This window comes from Aspergillus pseudoviridinutans (assembly GCF_018340605.1).
Source record: "Aspergillus pseudoviridinutans IFM 55266 DNA, scaffold_1, whole genome shotgun sequence".
Lineage (NCBI taxonomy): Eukaryota > Fungi > Ascomycota > Eurotiomycetes > Eurotiales > Aspergillaceae > Aspergillus > Aspergillus pseudoviridinutans.
This window is the reverse complement of record NW_025091281.1, coordinates 1489425-1506366: the sequence shown is the minus strand read 5'-3', so window position 1 is coordinate 1506366 and position 16942 is coordinate 1489425. Positions and strand designations below refer to the sequence as shown.

Here is a 16942-nt window from a genome sequence, read left to right as displayed (position 1 = left end):
CCTCCATCCTCCTAAACAATCTTCAACCTCCTGTATTGATACTCAAGAAGGTACCGAAACATATTCAAGAACTGAAATCAGAATATCCGAGCTCCGCCAGTGCGAGATTCTAGGGGCCACGACCGGCATGGAACGAAGTCAGCTAAAGTGACCTCGGCAAATCATTCAAGACAATCGTTGAATTCAAGCTTTCATGACCTTCACGCTTCACCACCCAAAAAGCTTCTAGCCAAGGGGAGTTCGAATGGTCCCACACTGCCGATCGTACTGCTCGAACATCATCCGGAACAACTTTAGATCCTGGAGACCATCTACAGCCGTCGTCTTGGCCGGCTTCCCTTCCATGAGAAACGCATACAGCGCCTTCAGTTCCTCCCGATACCCATCCTCCCAACTACTCACACTCTCCGTCTTCCTGAGCAAGCCCTGATCATCCATCTCCTCCACCACCACCCGCAACAGCTGGTCGCGCGCATACGGAAGCTCGTAGTAGATGCTCACTGTCTTCGTACGGCCGTAGATAGCCAGGTGCGCATCACACCGCGGCACGGAGTCAGTACCCGTCTCGTACACCAGGGTAAACGGGTGTCCGCCCCTCGCCGCAGTATCCGTGTAGTGGAAAATGGCCGAGTAGAACGGATCGTTCACCGAGATCGTGGATATCGTATCCGGCGCGCCGAGCGTATCCCGCATCAGGCCCAGATCATGACACCCCAATGATGCGAGGAACTGGCACAGCGCGACGCGGTCCTGGCTTAGCTCTTGTCCGCTGAACACTTCCTCCAGAAGCCTCTGCAGGAGACGCTTGTCGCCGGTTCCCGCGCCGTTGCTACTGCTGCTGTACGTCTTGGTTACCGTCGGTTTTTGGGGCGTCGTGGCTGAATGCGCTGTGTGCGGGCCTGCGATGTTCCGACACCGAGCATAGTAGATCCGGTCGAGGCTCGCGACTTCTTTCCTGAACACGTCCTCGAAGCACGGAACGTAGCGGCGCGCGCAGGCGACAAAGACCTTAGCCCCTTTCGAGGCGCGCTCCTCGGCTGCGATGATCCGTTTGGTGCTTCGGATGCTGAGGCTTACAGGGGTTTCGACCATGACATGTTTGCCTGCCTCGAGAGCGGCGATGGTGTAGGTCTCGTGGTACTCGTTAGGGAGGAAGTTGAGGATGAGATCGACATTGGGATCATGGATGACATCGTCGATTGAAGTTGTGGTTCGGGAGGAATCCGTATTGTTGGCGCTGCTGTCTGTGCTGTGAAGGACTGCGATGGTGAAGTTCTGATCCAGGGCTTGTAGGGCAGGCAAGTAGATGGTCTGGACTACTTCGCTGTCTGCGCCGAGGATTCCTACTCGGAGGGGTGATTGAGTCATCTCCACAAATTGTCAGCTGTATTGGAGCGAGCTGAGATAGCCTTCGAGTGTACTTGACTGCTACTTAGGTGGGTAGGAAGCTATCTTGACAGGAGCTGTCCATTGGAAGATAGCGACACGAGATCATCTCTCCAGAAGAGAAGCGACACGGTTTTCAAAAATACGTCTGGAGTAAGGGACTTGTTATTGAAAGTCATAGACGGAAGGGTTAAAAGACCACGTAGGAGATGATAAAAGGGAGCGAGTCCTGCATTTCCCCCTTCCTTAAACCTACCGTCAATTGACCGGATCTCGTTATGGGATGACATCAGCCATACCAAGTAGTGGCCAATAGATGCTATATGGCCAGTACATGTGCTGAGATCGCATGGTCTTGGTCATATGACCATAACCATTTAGCAGATACTACCAAATGAGCATAATCCTATCTCAGGTCATGTATGGTGTTTTGCTATAAATTGAGCTGGTTTACAGATTATAGGAGGTTTATAGTTGATGACTCGTTTATATGGAACTGATCAGTAAGCAGCGCATAACTCTCTTAATGCATCAAAATTATGTAACTTGTGGATGAGCACACAAAAGGTATCTTCAGATATTGTCACCTCATACGCCAAATCAACTATGCTGTTTATCCAAAACACTCAGGTTCATGCGATCCAGAGAAATATATCTAAGTCAGCTAAAGCAGTGTATGAATGCCCACAAGGTAACAAAAGTCTCAGCGGCATTAAGTGATATCAGCCACAGCAGGTGGAAAGAGAAGGTTCAAGAGCCAAGGCTTGTGCAGCCCAGCACAGCCTGGAGCCTCCATGGTTCAGTGGTTTGATGAGTTTCGGAGTCAGGAGGGATCCATGGTTGATTGAAGGAGGAAACCATCGCATTGGGATGTACTCGATGCGATGTTTTTCAATGTTCTATGCAATTGTGGCCTCCAGATCCGATTAATAGCTTCATCGCGGTGCTTTCTCGCATTTTGCTAGGTGAACCACATTCATCTCCTATGCCCTCTGCAATCTATTCTCTCGTACATATATAGCTTACAAGTACTCAATCCTGCATCAGCCATATAGTAAAAATCAGTTGTTTTCCTCCTCAACCGAAGTTGAGTTATATTGTGCTAGTTTAGAGAGATACTAAGAATAATACTACCCATAAGCGGGTCTCATGACAGGCTAGTTCCAGCTGAAAGTCGTCATCAGTTACACTGCTGCTCTAGTCGAGCTTCCATCTTTGTTTCGGACTTCATGATCATTCCATCTCTGACATTCTCCCTTCTCACTCTTTCTATTTGTCCCATTGAACTGTGACATTCCTATCCCAGTTTCAAGAGTGCACACCGCAGCCATGGGGGTAAGTATTGCCATCTCTAAAAAGAATGCCCCGCGTCTTCTGCCCCGCTCCCCCTAAACGGAGTTTGTTTGTCTGAAATGGGGGGTGATGAGTTGTGGTCAGTCGATCAAAACAAGGACAGATATCAGAAGGACAAGGCTGTATATGACAAGGATGATGATGATGACGATGATGATGATAATAATGATGATGAATATCAACCCTCCGCTCGCTGAAGACTGACGTTTTACTTGCTTCTGTATACAGTTTGCCTCCAAAATCGCCAACGCTCAAAACAACGCGCAGAAGATGGGCGGTTCTTATTCGGGAGCTCCGCCTGCTGGCTACACGGGAGGTCCTCCTGCATCGCTGCAGCCTGGTGCTGGTGGATATGTGAGTCCACTTTTTTGCTTTTTTTGCCCCTCGTTTTACGATTTTTGGTATCATTAATCATGTATCGGCGTCATCGCTGTTAACTACGGTCGCAAGAATGTTTGCTAACGCTGATATTCGGTTATTCAGCAGCAGCAACAGCAACAACAGTATCAAGCTTACTCAGGTGCTCCTTCGCCGTCTACTCCTAGCAATTCGGTAAGCGCAATTTCTTGCTTACTGCTTGACGTCTTTTTCCCCCTCCCTTTTTCTTGATTTCTTTGTCTTTCCTCAAACAAACGCCCGCTGCGCCCAGCAATCTTTCCATCGAATGAAAGTTGTCCTCCCGGCTACATTGTCCCTCCACATTGCTCGTCTGCCCCTCCTTCCATCAGAGATTGTCGAACCCCCAATTCCTGGGACTACAAACTCAACTTCCCTGCTACTACTCCGGTGATTGAAGACGCCGTCCATCATCATGTCTCGACCTTATTATAACCAACAAGGATATCCTTCTCAGCTTCGACCTGGTTCGGCTCAGCCCCAGTCTCCCTATCCAACATCTACTCCGCCGCCGCAACAGCAACAGTATCAGCCCTATAACGCACCCTCAGTGCCTCCGAACAAGCCAGCTCCTTCGCCTTCCCCGGCACCTACATCCCACTCTCCTTACCCTACTGCTCAGTCGCCTGCACCTCAGGGATATCCGCAAGCACCGTACAGCCCCCATCCACAGTCACAGGGCTACCCTCAGGGTTCACCCTACGGTCCTGGACCTTCATATGGCCAAGGGCAGCCCCAGCAGGGTTATGGACGAGCCGCCCCACCTCCGCCACAGGCTCAGCCCTACGGACAGCCATATTCTCCACAGCAACAGGCATATGTACATACTGCGTTCCCAAATTGATCCGGTTGCCGTGTTTTGCAAATTTTGCGTCACTGTGCGACTCTATTGTTCCTATCATGATTGCTGACTGTGATTGCTTGTTTAGGGACAGCCTTATGCTCCTCAAGGCGCGCCGTACCAAGGCGGACCTGGAGGTCCGCCAGGGGGCCCAGGACAGGCTGGATATGGCCACCCTGGCGGCGCTCCTCCCGCCCGTGCCACTGAGCAGCAGATCGGTGCCTACAGACAGCTCTTGATTGGCACCATTCAAGAGAAGAATTTGCAAAGCTTTTACCCTCCTGACAAGCTGGATAGACTTGTCCAGTCGTTGGCCAATGACGCTCCGGCAAAGGTCGACAGACTTGTCCGTGAGTGGGCAGTGCCGCAGGAAGTGGCAATGGACGTCATGAAACTCGCTCTTTTTGATGTTATCCTTTACGTCGATGACAGTGGTTCCATCGAGTTCGAAGAGAAGGGGATGAGAAAAGAGCAGCTGAGACAGATTCTTGGCATCGTCGCGACCGGTGCGTCGACGTTCGATCAAGATGGCATCTCTGTGCGCTTCATGAACTCCAATGAAATTGGCGATGGTATCCGCAGCGTCGATGATGTCAATATGCTCGTCTCACGTGTTCGCTTCGCCGGCCTGACACCATTGGGTACAAGCTTGAGGAACAAGGTTCTTGAACCAATGGTTGTTGCTCCTGCTCGGGCCGGTCGTCTGCAGAAGCCTGTCGTGATCATCACCATCACTGATGGTCAGCCTGCCGGTGAGCCACACGACACTGTCGCTAACTCCATTCGATATGCCATCGAAGAGGTATCCAGAACCCAGTACGGAAGAGGTGCAGTTTCGTTCCAGTTTTCGCAGGTTGGCACCGACACCAAGGCCCGCGAGTTCCTTGCCAGTCTGGATGAGGATCCCCACATTGGAAGTTTGATCGACTGTACATCCAGTAAGTTGTGTCGCACATGCAACTCGCCCGTAGCACATAACACTAGGCTAACAGAATGGCCAGACTTCGAAGTCGAACAGGATGAGATGTCTCGCGCCAACCCTCCAATTCATCTGACTCGCGAACTCTGGGTAGGTCCTTCCAGGAAGAACCTGTCGTAACTGGCTGACCATTTCCAGTGCGCCAAATTGATGCTCGGTGCCATTGATTCCTCGTACGATACCCGGGACGAAAAGAGTGCAGGCCGTCCTGGTGGTCCCGGCGGTCCTCCCCCTCCTGGACCTCCTGGCCAGTACGGAGGTTACAACCCAGGCCAAAACTATGGTCAGCAGCCCGGCTACTATAACCAACCTCCACCCTCTGGATACAATCAGCCAGGACCCTATGGCCAGGGACAAGGCTATAACCAAGCGCCTTACTCTCAAAGCCAGGGTGGACCCCCACAGCCTGGCTATGGACAGTCGTACGGTGGATATGGAGCCCCTCCTCCCTCCGACCCATACGGACGCCCTCCCTCTGGTGCTCCTCCCGGTGGCTATCCCCCGCAGCAGGGATCCTATGGACAGCCTCCACCACCACCGAGGTACTAATCGCGAAATGCGGATGACACATGACTTGTGTACCTTCAGAGCGGGTTGTAGTCGTTGTCCTTTTTCTTGCTATGGCAGCATATGTAGAGCCTTGCCACGATACTGCTAATTGATACGGCCCTGAGGAAGTTGAGAAAGATGAATGGGCGAGGTTCTTCTGGGAACACTTGCTGGGGTAGGGTAGAGATGGTGACGATGTTGTTCCATAGCTTCACGAGACTTGTATTCTTTCAATTTATGATAGCTTGTGCGAGTTGTTTGGCATCCAAGCGAAGAACGCTACTTCCTCGATCTGCATTATCAGACAAGATATTTAGGATGACTAGCGGATAGTACCCCATTCAGTGCAAGGGGATCGTCGCACCTAAGAGCCGTTGTCGTTTACGCGCATGACGTAAGGCCGCTAGATGAGAGGGTGCCCTGCGTGAGCGGCCAGTCACATGATCAGTGCCTGCTTCGTGCACGTTAATGTGTCGAACCTGCCGACCATCATGCAAAACCATAAGACATGCTTGATTGAATCCGAACCTGAGCCTGGCTTTGGCTTCAGAGCGGCCCAAGCCAAGAAATCTAAGTTTGCCACCACACTACCAAATACTCCGTACACAGCACCCACAAAGCTGCGTAAACTTCTGTCAAGCATGTCCATGGTAGCCCTGACGGACCACAATTCAGTGTCCATTGAGATTGATTCCTCAGATGTACGTACCTATGTACCTATGTTTCGCCCGACGCATTTCTGTGGTAGGTTCAACGTGTGGCCCAGAATTGGAGTATGGAGCGCTCCATCCCGCCACACTCGACAGGGTCGTCCAGAAGTACCCACACGGTCATTCGAGAACTTATTCGCCTTTCTTTTTCTGTCTCATAAGGCCAAGGGGGCTGTGCACTACTGCATTTGCGATTAGGTAGTCTCGAAGGGCTGTGAGATGCAAGACTTGTAGTCTACTTGATCATGGGTATTATCATGTTTCGAATTTATTTTTGTTTTTAAAAATAGTGATAATGCTGAGGGGTTGTCAGATGGTATGGAGTGATATGCTGTAGCCTGGAGATAGACATGCCACTGCTATGGGATTATTTGGACGGGATTTGGAGGTGGAGAGGCCAATGTCCTCTGCCAACCTAAGCCTCAGAGGTTAATCCTAATTATTCTTAGGTCATTCTGCCCACGTTCGTTGCGTTGCCAGCCAGGTTTGTCTAGCCTAATGTCTAATTTGCAAATTGGCCTCCGTAAATGAAGTAGTAGAGATGACCCACGCCCTCCCAGTCCTGGACTCTGGAGTTTCTCCGCAGAGCAAGCCAAGTCTTGCAAGAGACAGGAAATTAGATATCTAATGATATAGCTTGTCGCTCATCTGTCCTTGTATTGCCTTCGATCGTTTCTTGAATCAATCTCTCAGATTATTGTAGCATTCCGCGCTGCTTGCATATCTCTAATTCTCGCCTGCCAGCAACAAACCGGCAAGTCGGCCATCTTTCCGGATTCGGTTCTCCCCGCCATTTTTCGATCGCGGAGCTTTTGTCGCCAGTCTGTTGCAACAAACCGCCTTCTGGGGCGCCGCCTGCGGAAAGGATTCGTTCTCTCTTATTTCTATCTTTCACTACTGGTTTAGGACGCCTTTTGTTTGTTTATACTTTTTCTTCTCTCTCTTGTACGGGTTTTGCAAGCTGGTTTATTTTCTTCTCTTCACTTTCTTTCTTTCTCCGATACCCATCGTGTTGGCTTACAGTCTGTCTTCATTGACCGGTTGCAATACCCACCACAGTCGTTTCTGTTTGAAATAAGCCGTCTCTCACTTTGTCCGCAATTTATCTGGCAATCGCAAGAGCAGAATCTCACGAAATCTGAAATTTCGCCCCAGGTTGCAGCAAATGTGGCAATCGTGGTAAGACGCTGGGATCAAAGCATGAGCCAGCATCGTCGGTTTTGATTATATCCTTACGACATTACCCATATTTCGCTCGATTCTGATACTGGTCCAGTTGACGGGTAAGAGAAGGTGGTAGATTGATGAGCGGATCTCGAGTCAACAAGTGAGAGATATCGTTTAGCGAGCGGCACCTTGCAATGTCCGGGCACGATACGTCAAGAGATGAGACTCGGGTTACGGAAAACACGATTCGAGAGGAGGATCAGGCAGTGACCGAGCAGTATCCAGCACACGGCTCCAATATTTCGGCGACTCATCCTCGATCTTCCATGTCGCCGTCTCGAATGTCGTCGGATCTCGGCCGAAGACCATCTCAGCCGCGAAATGTACGGTTTTCCACTGACCTCGAGCGACTGGAGGAATCCAGGAATACTCGGCCTCGCTCCAGGGGCCTAACAATCGATACGAGTATCACGAACACTGCTGTATCCCCGGTGCGTTCGCCTGTCATATCACCAGAGCGCGGGCCGACTTCACCATTATCCCCCAATAGCGCTCTTTCCCCCACGTCTCCGCAAAGTCCAGATGTTGGTCGCTCACGGTCCCGAAATCGCGGATATTCACTTCGGCGTACAATTTTCGCAAAGAACGTTCAGACGCAGTCTGATGTAACATCGCCGGGGGCTATTGAATTGGGCCCTGCGGTTGGCTCGCAGCAGCTGCCGGACACATCGACAGCGAACAATCAGCCACCGACGACAGGAGACGAGAAACAGTCGGAAGTCGTGCGTCCAACAATCACGTCGGAATCCTCCCCCAAGGATGACGGCTCAACGACGTACTACTCTGATCCCAAGGAGGGCAGGCACCTTTCTATGAGTGTTTCGTATGAGAGGTGGTTGAAGCGGAAAGCTGCTTGTACTATGTTCATGGTGCGACTAGAGAACGCGATTGAAACTGTGCGCAAGGCCATCCTTCGGATCAAGGAAATTCCTCCGACCAAAGACGGTCGTCATATTGATCTCGATGTGACTCGCACCGAGGACTTGATTGACGAAAGGACTGGTAAGCCATACGTTGGGAACTGGATTCGGTCCAGTCGCTATAGCTTCTGGAGTTTCTTTCCCAGACAATTGTTCGCTCAATTCACCAAGTTGGCCAACTTCTATTTCTTGATCGTGGCTATCCTGCAGATGATCCCCGGTCTGAGTACCACAGGTACTTTTACTACACTGATCCCTCTTTTGATTTTCGTTGGTATCTCGATGGGCAAAGAAGGTTTCGACGATTGGCGTCGTTATCGCTTGGACAAGGAGGAGAATAATCGTCTTGCATCTGTTCTTCGTCCTGGTACGAATCTTACCGCTGCTGCGGCCACTGGTTCCAGCGACACCCTTTCTGTTTCTAGCGATGCGCAGGATTGGGCCCTCATCAAGTGGCAGGACATCAAAGTTGGCGATGTGATCAGGCTAGAGCGTGATCAGCCTGTCCCAGCTGACATTGTCTTGCTTCATGCAAATGGGCCCAACGGTGTAGCTTACATTGAGACTATGGCACTAGATGGCGAGACCAACCTCAAGAGCAAGCAGCCTTGCCAGCCAGTGGCTAAAGTGTGCGGGACGGTGGAAGACATCTGCAGCAACTCCGTTCACTTTGCCGTCGAGGACCCGAACATCGATCTATACAAATTTGATGGCAATGTGATTGTGAACGCGGAGAAGTTGCCCCTGACGAATACTGAAGTTGTTTACCGCGGCAGTATTCTTCGAAATACGGAACGTGCCCTTGGTATGGTCATCTACACCGGCGAAGAGTGCAAGATTCGAATGAACGCCAACAAGAACCCTCGGATCAAGTCGCCTTCCCTGCAGGCAAAGGTCAACCGGGTCGTTATGCTGATTGTTTGTCTCGTCATTATCCTGGCGGTTGCTTGTACCGTTGCGTACAAATATTGGTCACAGGATGTTCAGCGCCGTTCTTGGTATCTTGCAAAGGCGAGTGTCAGGTACGGCCCCATTTTTACTTCGTTCCTGATCATGTTCAATACCATGATTCCGATCTCGCTTTATGTGAGTATGGAGATCGTCAAAGTTGTTCAGATGCTCTTGCTGAACGACATCGACATGTATGATGAGGAAACCGACACACCCCTTGAAGCGCGAACATCCACGATCAACGAGGAGCTGGGACAGGTCAGCTATATCTTTTCTGACAAGACCGGTACATTAACGAACAACTCGATGCGCTTCCGTATGATGAGCGTGGCGGGGACCGCTTGGTTTCATGACTTCGATCTCCGTGAAGAAGCTGCGAGAGCAGGTGATCGAGAGAAGTTGATCCACAAGAAACGGAGTGTCAAAGGCAAGAAGGCCGCGGCTCGTAAGTCCAACGCTTCAGATACTCGAGAAGTGTTAAGACCCTCGAATGTGTCGAACGCTCTGGATGTGTCTGGTTCGATGTCCATGGGCCCTCAAAAGATCGCAAAATCCATGGCCGATCGCCGTACCACCGATATGCTGAGATACATCCAACTCAAGCCATACACCCTGTTCGCGCAGAAAGCCAAGCTGTTCCTCTTGGCAATAGCGTTGTGCCACACATGCATCCCGGAGAAGGACAAGTCTGGAAACGTGTCTTTCCAGGCAGCATCCCCTGACGAACTAGCTCTGGTGATGGCTGCGCAGGACCTTGGCTATCTCGTCATTGATCGACAGCCAAACACCCTGACTATTCGGACTTACCCCAATGGTCCGGAAGAAGAGCCCCGAGAGGAGGTCTATGAAATTCTGGACGTCATCGAGTTCACAAGCACCAGGAAACGCATGTCTGTTGTGGTTCGAATGCCGGACCAACGCATCTGTCTTTTCTGCAAGGGTGCTGATAGCACGTTGATGCGGTTGCTCAAACGTTCCTCTCTTGCTCATGAAAAAGCGGTTGAGATTGAGCGGCGTGCCAGCAAACGCAAAGCGGCCGAGGCAAATCAGGTAATGAGACGAAATAGCGAGCACCGGAGCCAGAGGGATAGTGTGGTCAGATCCAGCTTCAGCCGGGCAAGCTTCAGTCGTCCCAGCTTCGGTCGGCCTAGCATGACGAAGAATAGACGCTCCAGTGTTTCCGGGCTGAACGTCTCTGTATTAAGAGAAAGCATTGATGTATGGCTTCGTGATCGTGAGACTGATGGTGGCATTTTGACAAGGGAATATGATGATGAGTACTACAGCCCGCGTCCGTCTGCTCAGCTTGGCAGGCAATCCACATCTTTCTCAGATTMGGGAAGCTCTGTCCACGAGGAGAACCAAGATGATCTGGTCGAGGAGGCTCTGGTAGTAAACGAGTCGGCAGTCTTTGAGAGGTGCTTCCAGCATCTGAATGATTTTGCTACGGAGGGCTTACGTACGCTCATGTATGGCCATCGTTTCCTCGACGATTCCACGTATCACGAGTGGAAGGCGGCCTATCACGAGGCTAGCACCAGTCTCATTGACCGTCAGGAAAAGATCGAGAAGGTTGGTGCTCAAATTGAAGAACAGCTCGAATTGACTGGCGCTACCGCGATTGAGGACAAGCTGCAAAAGGGTGTACCCGAGGCCATTGACAAGTTGAGACGCGCCAATATCAAGTTGTGGATGCTCACCGGCGACAAACGTGAAACCGCCATCAACGTCGGCCACTCTTGCCGTCTGGTCAAAGACTACTCTACACTTGTCATTCTCGACCATGAAACTGGAGATGTTGAACGCTCAATCTTGAAAATGACTGCAGATATTAGTCGAGGTTCTGTGGCTCACTCCGTCGTTGTCGTTGATGGACAGACTCTGGCGATCATCGAATCCGACGAGACTCTCCGGGCTCAGTTCTTCAAGCTGGCCATCCTGGTTGATTCTGTCATCTGCTGCCGTGCAAGTCCAAAACAAAAGGCGTTCCTTGTCAAGTCGATCCGGCTTCAAGTCAAGGATTCTGTGACTCTTGCGATTGGTGATGGCGCCAACGACATTGCCATGATCCAGGAGGCCCATGTTGGAATTGGAATCACTGGCAAGGAAGGCTTGCAAGCAGCCCGAATCTCTGACTACTCGATTGCCCAGTTCAGATTCTTGCTGAAGCTACTACTTGTTCACGGGCGGTGGAATTATATCCGAGTCTGCAAATACACGCTTGGTACGTTCTGGAAGGAAATGCTGTTTTACTTGACCCAGGCATTGTATCAGCGCTGGAACGGCTACACTGGAACCAGCTTGTATGAGCCATGGAGTTTGAGTATGTTTAATACTCTGTTCACATCACTTTCTGTCATCTTTCTCGGTATATTCACCAAAGACTTGTCTGCCTCCACGCTGTTGGCTGTCCCAGAGTTGTACACCAAAGGTCAGCGGCACGGCGGGTTCAACACCAAGATCTACCTCGGATGGACGTTCATGGCCACCTGCGAAGCTATGATTGTGTTTTTCGTCATGTATGGACTTTTCGGGAACGCCCTCTTCACAAACACCGGAAGCGACATCTTCTCGGCCGGGCTTCTCACCTACACCGCTTGCGTCGTCATCATCAACACAAAACTACAGGCCTTGGAAGTGCATAACAAAACCTATCTTTCTTTGATCGTCATTGTGATTTCAGTTGGAGGATGGTTCTTGTGGAACCTGATTCTCTCCCGCCGGTACCAGCTCAAATCTGGTAAGGGCATTTATCACGTGCCAGGGAACTTCATCTTGCATTCAGGCCGCGACCTGGCTTTCTGGGCGGTTCTCTTCGTTACGGTTGTCGCTGTTGTTGTCTTTGAGGTGTCTGTCAGCGCGATCAGAGCGAATCTCTTTCCCACAGACGTCGACATCTTCCAGGAGTACGAGCAGGACTTAGAGATCCGGAAGAGATTTGAAGAGGCCGCCGCGTCCGAGTTACAGCAAGGCTGGGATCATGGTAAGAAGAAGTCAAGCTACGAGCTGGCTCGAGAGGCGGTGGAGATGGAGGCGCGTGAGAAACAGGTCCAAGAGCTTCTGGCGCGGCCCAGGGTCATGACCAAGACCGGCTCTGGCCAGATTGAAATGCAAGAGATCGATCTGAGCGAGTTGAACAGTTCCAGCAGGGATGTCTCTGGATACGCGACGGAAGACGAGGGAACGAGCATGCCACGCCGATCAGTCGAGATTCACGAGTTGTTTTCCACAGGGTTTGGAGCCATTCGAAAGGGCCAGCTGAAATGATCGCTTTTGCTTTTTTCTTTTTCTCTTTTCGACTTTTGTCATTACAGAGCGTCATGGCGTTGGCACCGTATACCCCGGGATACTAGTCAGTCTATCGTTTGTTGGTTTTACTGTTTATATACCGTCCCTGCACTGCTGTACATGAGCCTGAGATCAGTATATTCATACCCACTGTATTAACCGTGTGTCTCGATAGAATACAACGTCTACTGTCCATGGAGTATACCCTAGAGTTTTCTCTCAGTATTACGGAGTAACTGACAAAATCTGTATGGAGCCTGTCAGAACGCTGCAGACTACAATGGTGGTGGTGTAGTGTGGACTCCTGCGGCTCGGCCAATACTCCCCTTGGGGTTGCCGTTCCTCCGGTGGTGAGTGTACGGTAGCATGATGCTTTGATGTTGTTGAGCTTGGTGAGATTTCTTGAGAGGGAGAAGCCGCTGTGCTAGGTCAGCTTCTCAGTCGTAAAGTAGGCAGGGAGGTGGCTGTCCGAGTCAAGGAGAATAGCTATCCGGACCTGGAGCATCAGTACGCTGTTGATTGTCTATAGATATGATTGCCGTGGCCGTGTTGTTCTGTGGCTATTTGGCGGTATGTCCATGCGATGGGGGACACTGCTGGGCTGATTGAGAAGCGGCCCATGCTATCCCTGTCCCGCCCTGGGGGCTGGCAGGTTGAGAATCGCTCGTCTGCGGGGTCTGAGACTAGGATAGTGGCGAGTGTGAGGGTGAAGTTGATACTTATTGCGATGCTTGTTATATCCCAGATAGAGTTGCATTCCCGGCAGGGGTTGTGGTTGCGGTGTTTGTACTTGTACTTGAGAAGCTTGTCTCTCAGCAATCATGTCGGCAGCGCTGGCGCTTGCCATCCAGGCTAAGGCTGAGGCTAAGAATCTGGCGGTCATTGGGGTAGTATACATGGCATACGCACAGGGAATAACTTAGAATCTGGGAGTGGGTGATGGAGGGGGTGGGGGTTTCTTTGTTTAAGATCCATGTCATCTATAAGGCTAATCGAATCAGATTATCAGACTGTGTTATGTATGGAGGTTAATTTAAGATAAATGGGCCGAGTTATCTGGGGTTTAGGAACCATGATTCATCGACGAGGTAACTGGTCAAGTTTCACTTCGCGGTCCGTTTAGTGATCATACGTACCTCATCTTGGCAACATAACATCAGCCTCCTCCGCCATATGGTTGCATGTTAGAGAGACAATCCTCACTATAAAGATTTATCATTATCCTTGTGCCTGCCTCATCAATCAAAGCCTCAACATCTACTACCAGCTCCGAATGGGACATGTGACTTCTTCCTCAGCTGGTCGATGCGAGCTTCGCGAAGCTAAAAGCATCCTTCATGGACAGACAGCTTGCTCCTGGTTGGAAATTTGCACCGTAGCATTGAGCGTATGGATGACTATCTACAGTGCCTCACGTATGGCCTACCGGGGCTACTGGTCCGAGAAAGGAGACACTGAGACGATGACCAACGCCGAGATAACTGCCTGCAACTTCGTCGGAGTGGGGATGCCAGTATGAGAAGGATCAGTTCCTCTTCGGCCAGTGGCATGTGCCCGGTGACATCTTGTCAACAATACTACGATTCAGGGTATCGCGATCTACCAGCACACCCCGCCTTGTACACAGACCAGTTCAACTGGACCTCCCTCGCCGCAGAACTCTACACCTTGAGCATTGACCTCAATTCGTACTGATCAGTGAGGATTGTCGCATCAGCAACCGCCGATCACCGTTGCTACCACCCCATCGTCGGCCCTGATAGCCAACTTAAACAGTTTGAGGGGCATGACAAAGCCCTAGACGACATCGTCTTTGCGAATGGGACTGCCCTCGAGAACCCGCCGCCGAGCTCGCATCCTGAACGAGTCGAAATCCTAAAGAACAGAACTGTTTTCAATAACGGCACAGTTCTAGAGAAGAAGCTCCCGGTCCCGGACATTAATTCCATCTTGGGTAAGCTTGAGAAGCTCGGTAGAAGTTCATTGTTAATGATGATGCTTAGGCTGCGGATGCATGGCACTATGACTACAAGACAAGAAATGTGAAACCTCGGTTGTCCTGCACATAAACTTAGTTGGAGCGTCGACAAAATCAATCTGCCCACGTTTTTGAGCCCACACTCGAATCGACCTCACAGTCTTTCCGTCTGAGCAGGCCTCACCTGCCTGTTTAGAGTGTTCGCGGTTCCTTGATTTTTCTGTGGCTGTAGGTCGTCATTACTGGTGTGGTTGGTCCCTGTCCCAGAGTGGTCTAGCGGCTGGGAACGATGGACTGCGATGGGCTAGCGGTTGGTTGGGCCAATGAGAATGTCAGGTGTCGGACCGAGAGCGCACGGATCGTCGATAGAGGAACCATAGGTGGTGAGAGTATGGTACCTTACAGAGTACGTACCACCTCACTGAAGAAGATGTTTGAGTCTTGTCACTCAATGTTTCTAGTCTCCTTGCTGCGCGCATCAGTTGTAGCATCCTGAGACGCTGCACGGAGTAGTTTTATGTGCACAGGCTCTGTGACCTAAAGGTGACGGCGTTATCTAAGCGACAGGGGACCATCGTAACCACGAGACATTACCGGATAGGCTGCACCCCCACAGCAGAACACCCAATAGAAAGAGTTGGGTACCTTACTCTTTGGCGCTGTCACTACAATTGTGTCCAATGAGCGCTGTGGCTGCTTGCTGGCTGGGTTAGGGAGGGCGGGTACCTGGATCGAAAGCTCGGAAACGTGTCAATTGATTTCAAGGATTTTAGTCCCTTCCCGGCTAGGACGGATTTACTCACGTTCTGGTCCGCAAATCGTATGCTTGACTCCAAATCCTGTCGTCTTTAGGTTCGGGGTACTATCAATAGAACTGAGAAACAAGGTTGGGTTCAAAGACAAAGTTTTTCTGTCCTGGAAACTCTGTCCAGTGGCAAGACAAACCTGAAACCAGATACTTCGTACGTCGGTTAGTGGTCGCATTGAAAACTGGCAAACCGCGGCAGACTTCCGGATCTTGATGTTTAGAATTAGGGCCTTGCTTAGTACAGTTGGGGGCTTGGAGGTCGGCAATAATCGAGTGGCTGCTCCACTGATCAGATCCATTGTGGAATACTTGTGTCGTCGTTGGGATCTGATTTTTCTTTCCTTTTCCTTTTTTTCTTATTTCGTTTTTTCTTTCCTTTTCTGCAACCGGTACCTCTACACGGACTACGGAGTAGAGTACGGAGTAATCGGAGCTACGTGTACAGAATTGACGATAATACCGCGAACCCCGTGCGTCTCCTGTTTCCAACGCCTCACGACAACGTGCATCTACGCACCAGATGAAGGAGTGGCCCGACCCGTTGTTGTACAGAGTACAATGCACCACGTTGGGCTCTGGACTGTACTTTGATGGATGTATTTCATCGTACTCCTTGGATCATCAGCGTCCGGAGTTGTGATACGGATGACCACAAGCCTGAGTCCAAGAATAGACATTGTCTACTATTCGTATGTGAATGCAGGCTAGTTTCTCTAGTCGGACTTACTATCGATACGGGGTACTATTATCAGAACTTCGGACGTAGCTGGCATTGTAGGACTAGTAGGGACTACTCGCGTACTAGAGCGACAGATACGGAGTCACCCCTCTACTTATGCGTCATAAAAAGCATTGGGCAGCAGATGCAGTTTCCGATGCAGGGGCCAAAACACATTCAAAATGGTGACTGATTATTTGTTGCCCCCCCCTACTCGAAGCGACCGCCATCCCGACTTTTATCCTTTTCTTTCTGTGGTACGGTACGGAGAAGACCAGAGTCCAGGCCTAACAGATGCAGCAATGGGTCATGAATCGAAGAATCGGAACGAGATCGTAATACAATAATAGATGATATACCAGATCGCTGGTAGGAAAGGGATATCCCTGCGACATTAAACATCAATACCAGACGATCAGAGACCAGCCTGCGATCTGCCAACCGTCAATACTATGGGAGGATGGGATCCTTCGTTATCAACTGATCATCGGGCTCCCAGCGTCTAGAAGGTACCTGAAAAGAGAAGGAGGGAAAGAAAATACATGACAGTTACCGTCACACTCCGGATGTCCACAAGAGGCACGCATAATAGAGAGAGCAAAAGAACCTCCACTTACACTTAGCCGACAGTAACTCCGTACCTGGTCTGTATCTGTAATGAAAGTCAGGAACAGCCGTGCCAGCCAGCCCCACTAGGCCCCTTTAGGCAATTCCCATCTCCTGACTGCGGTCAACCTCAGGCACTAAAACTTGTCCTTGTCTAGACTCTCTCTCCTCTGGGGCTCTCGCAGTCTCACTCCTCCACCCGTTTGTTTCCCTCGTCTCTCACTCGTTCATT

General features: G+C 50.7%; 3 protein-coding genes across 3 annotated transcripts; 2 read left to right on the top strand and 1 right to left on the bottom strand.

Moving 5' to 3' along the window:
• Positions 1-225: 225 nt before the first annotated feature.
• Positions 226-1368, bottom strand: Asppvi_000533 (Gfo/Idh/MocA family oxidoreductase; the record flags this gene model as incomplete). Its single annotated transcript, XM_043296842.1, has 1 exon — positions 226-1368. One exon carries the CDS (start codon positions 1366-1368, stop codon positions 226-228), a length of 1143 nt encoding a protein of 380 aa, XP_043152777.1.
• Positions 1369-2715: 1347 nt separating this feature from the next.
• On the top strand, positions 2716-5504 carry rfeF (putative transcription factor RfeF; the record flags this gene model as incomplete). The annotated part of the gene is made up of 7 exons (XM_043296841.1): positions 2716-2721; positions 2968-3093; positions 3223-3291; positions 3536-3955; positions 4065-4914; positions 4978-5045; positions 5094-5504. 7 exons carry the CDS (start codon positions 2716-2718, stop codon positions 5502-5504), a joined length of 1950 nt encoding a protein of 649 aa, XP_043152776.1.
• A 2071-nt stretch (positions 5505-7575) lies between these two features.
• On the top strand, positions 7576-12579 carry Asppvi_000531 (aminophospholipid-translocating P4-type ATPase DNF3; the record flags this gene model as incomplete). The annotated part of the gene is made up of 1 exon (XM_043296840.1): positions 7576-12579. The coding sequence occupies one exon, from the start codon at positions 7576-7578 to the stop codon at positions 12577-12579; it is 5004 nt and encodes a 1667-aa protein (XP_043152775.1).
• Between the last annotated feature and the right edge of the window lie 4363 nt (positions 12580-16942).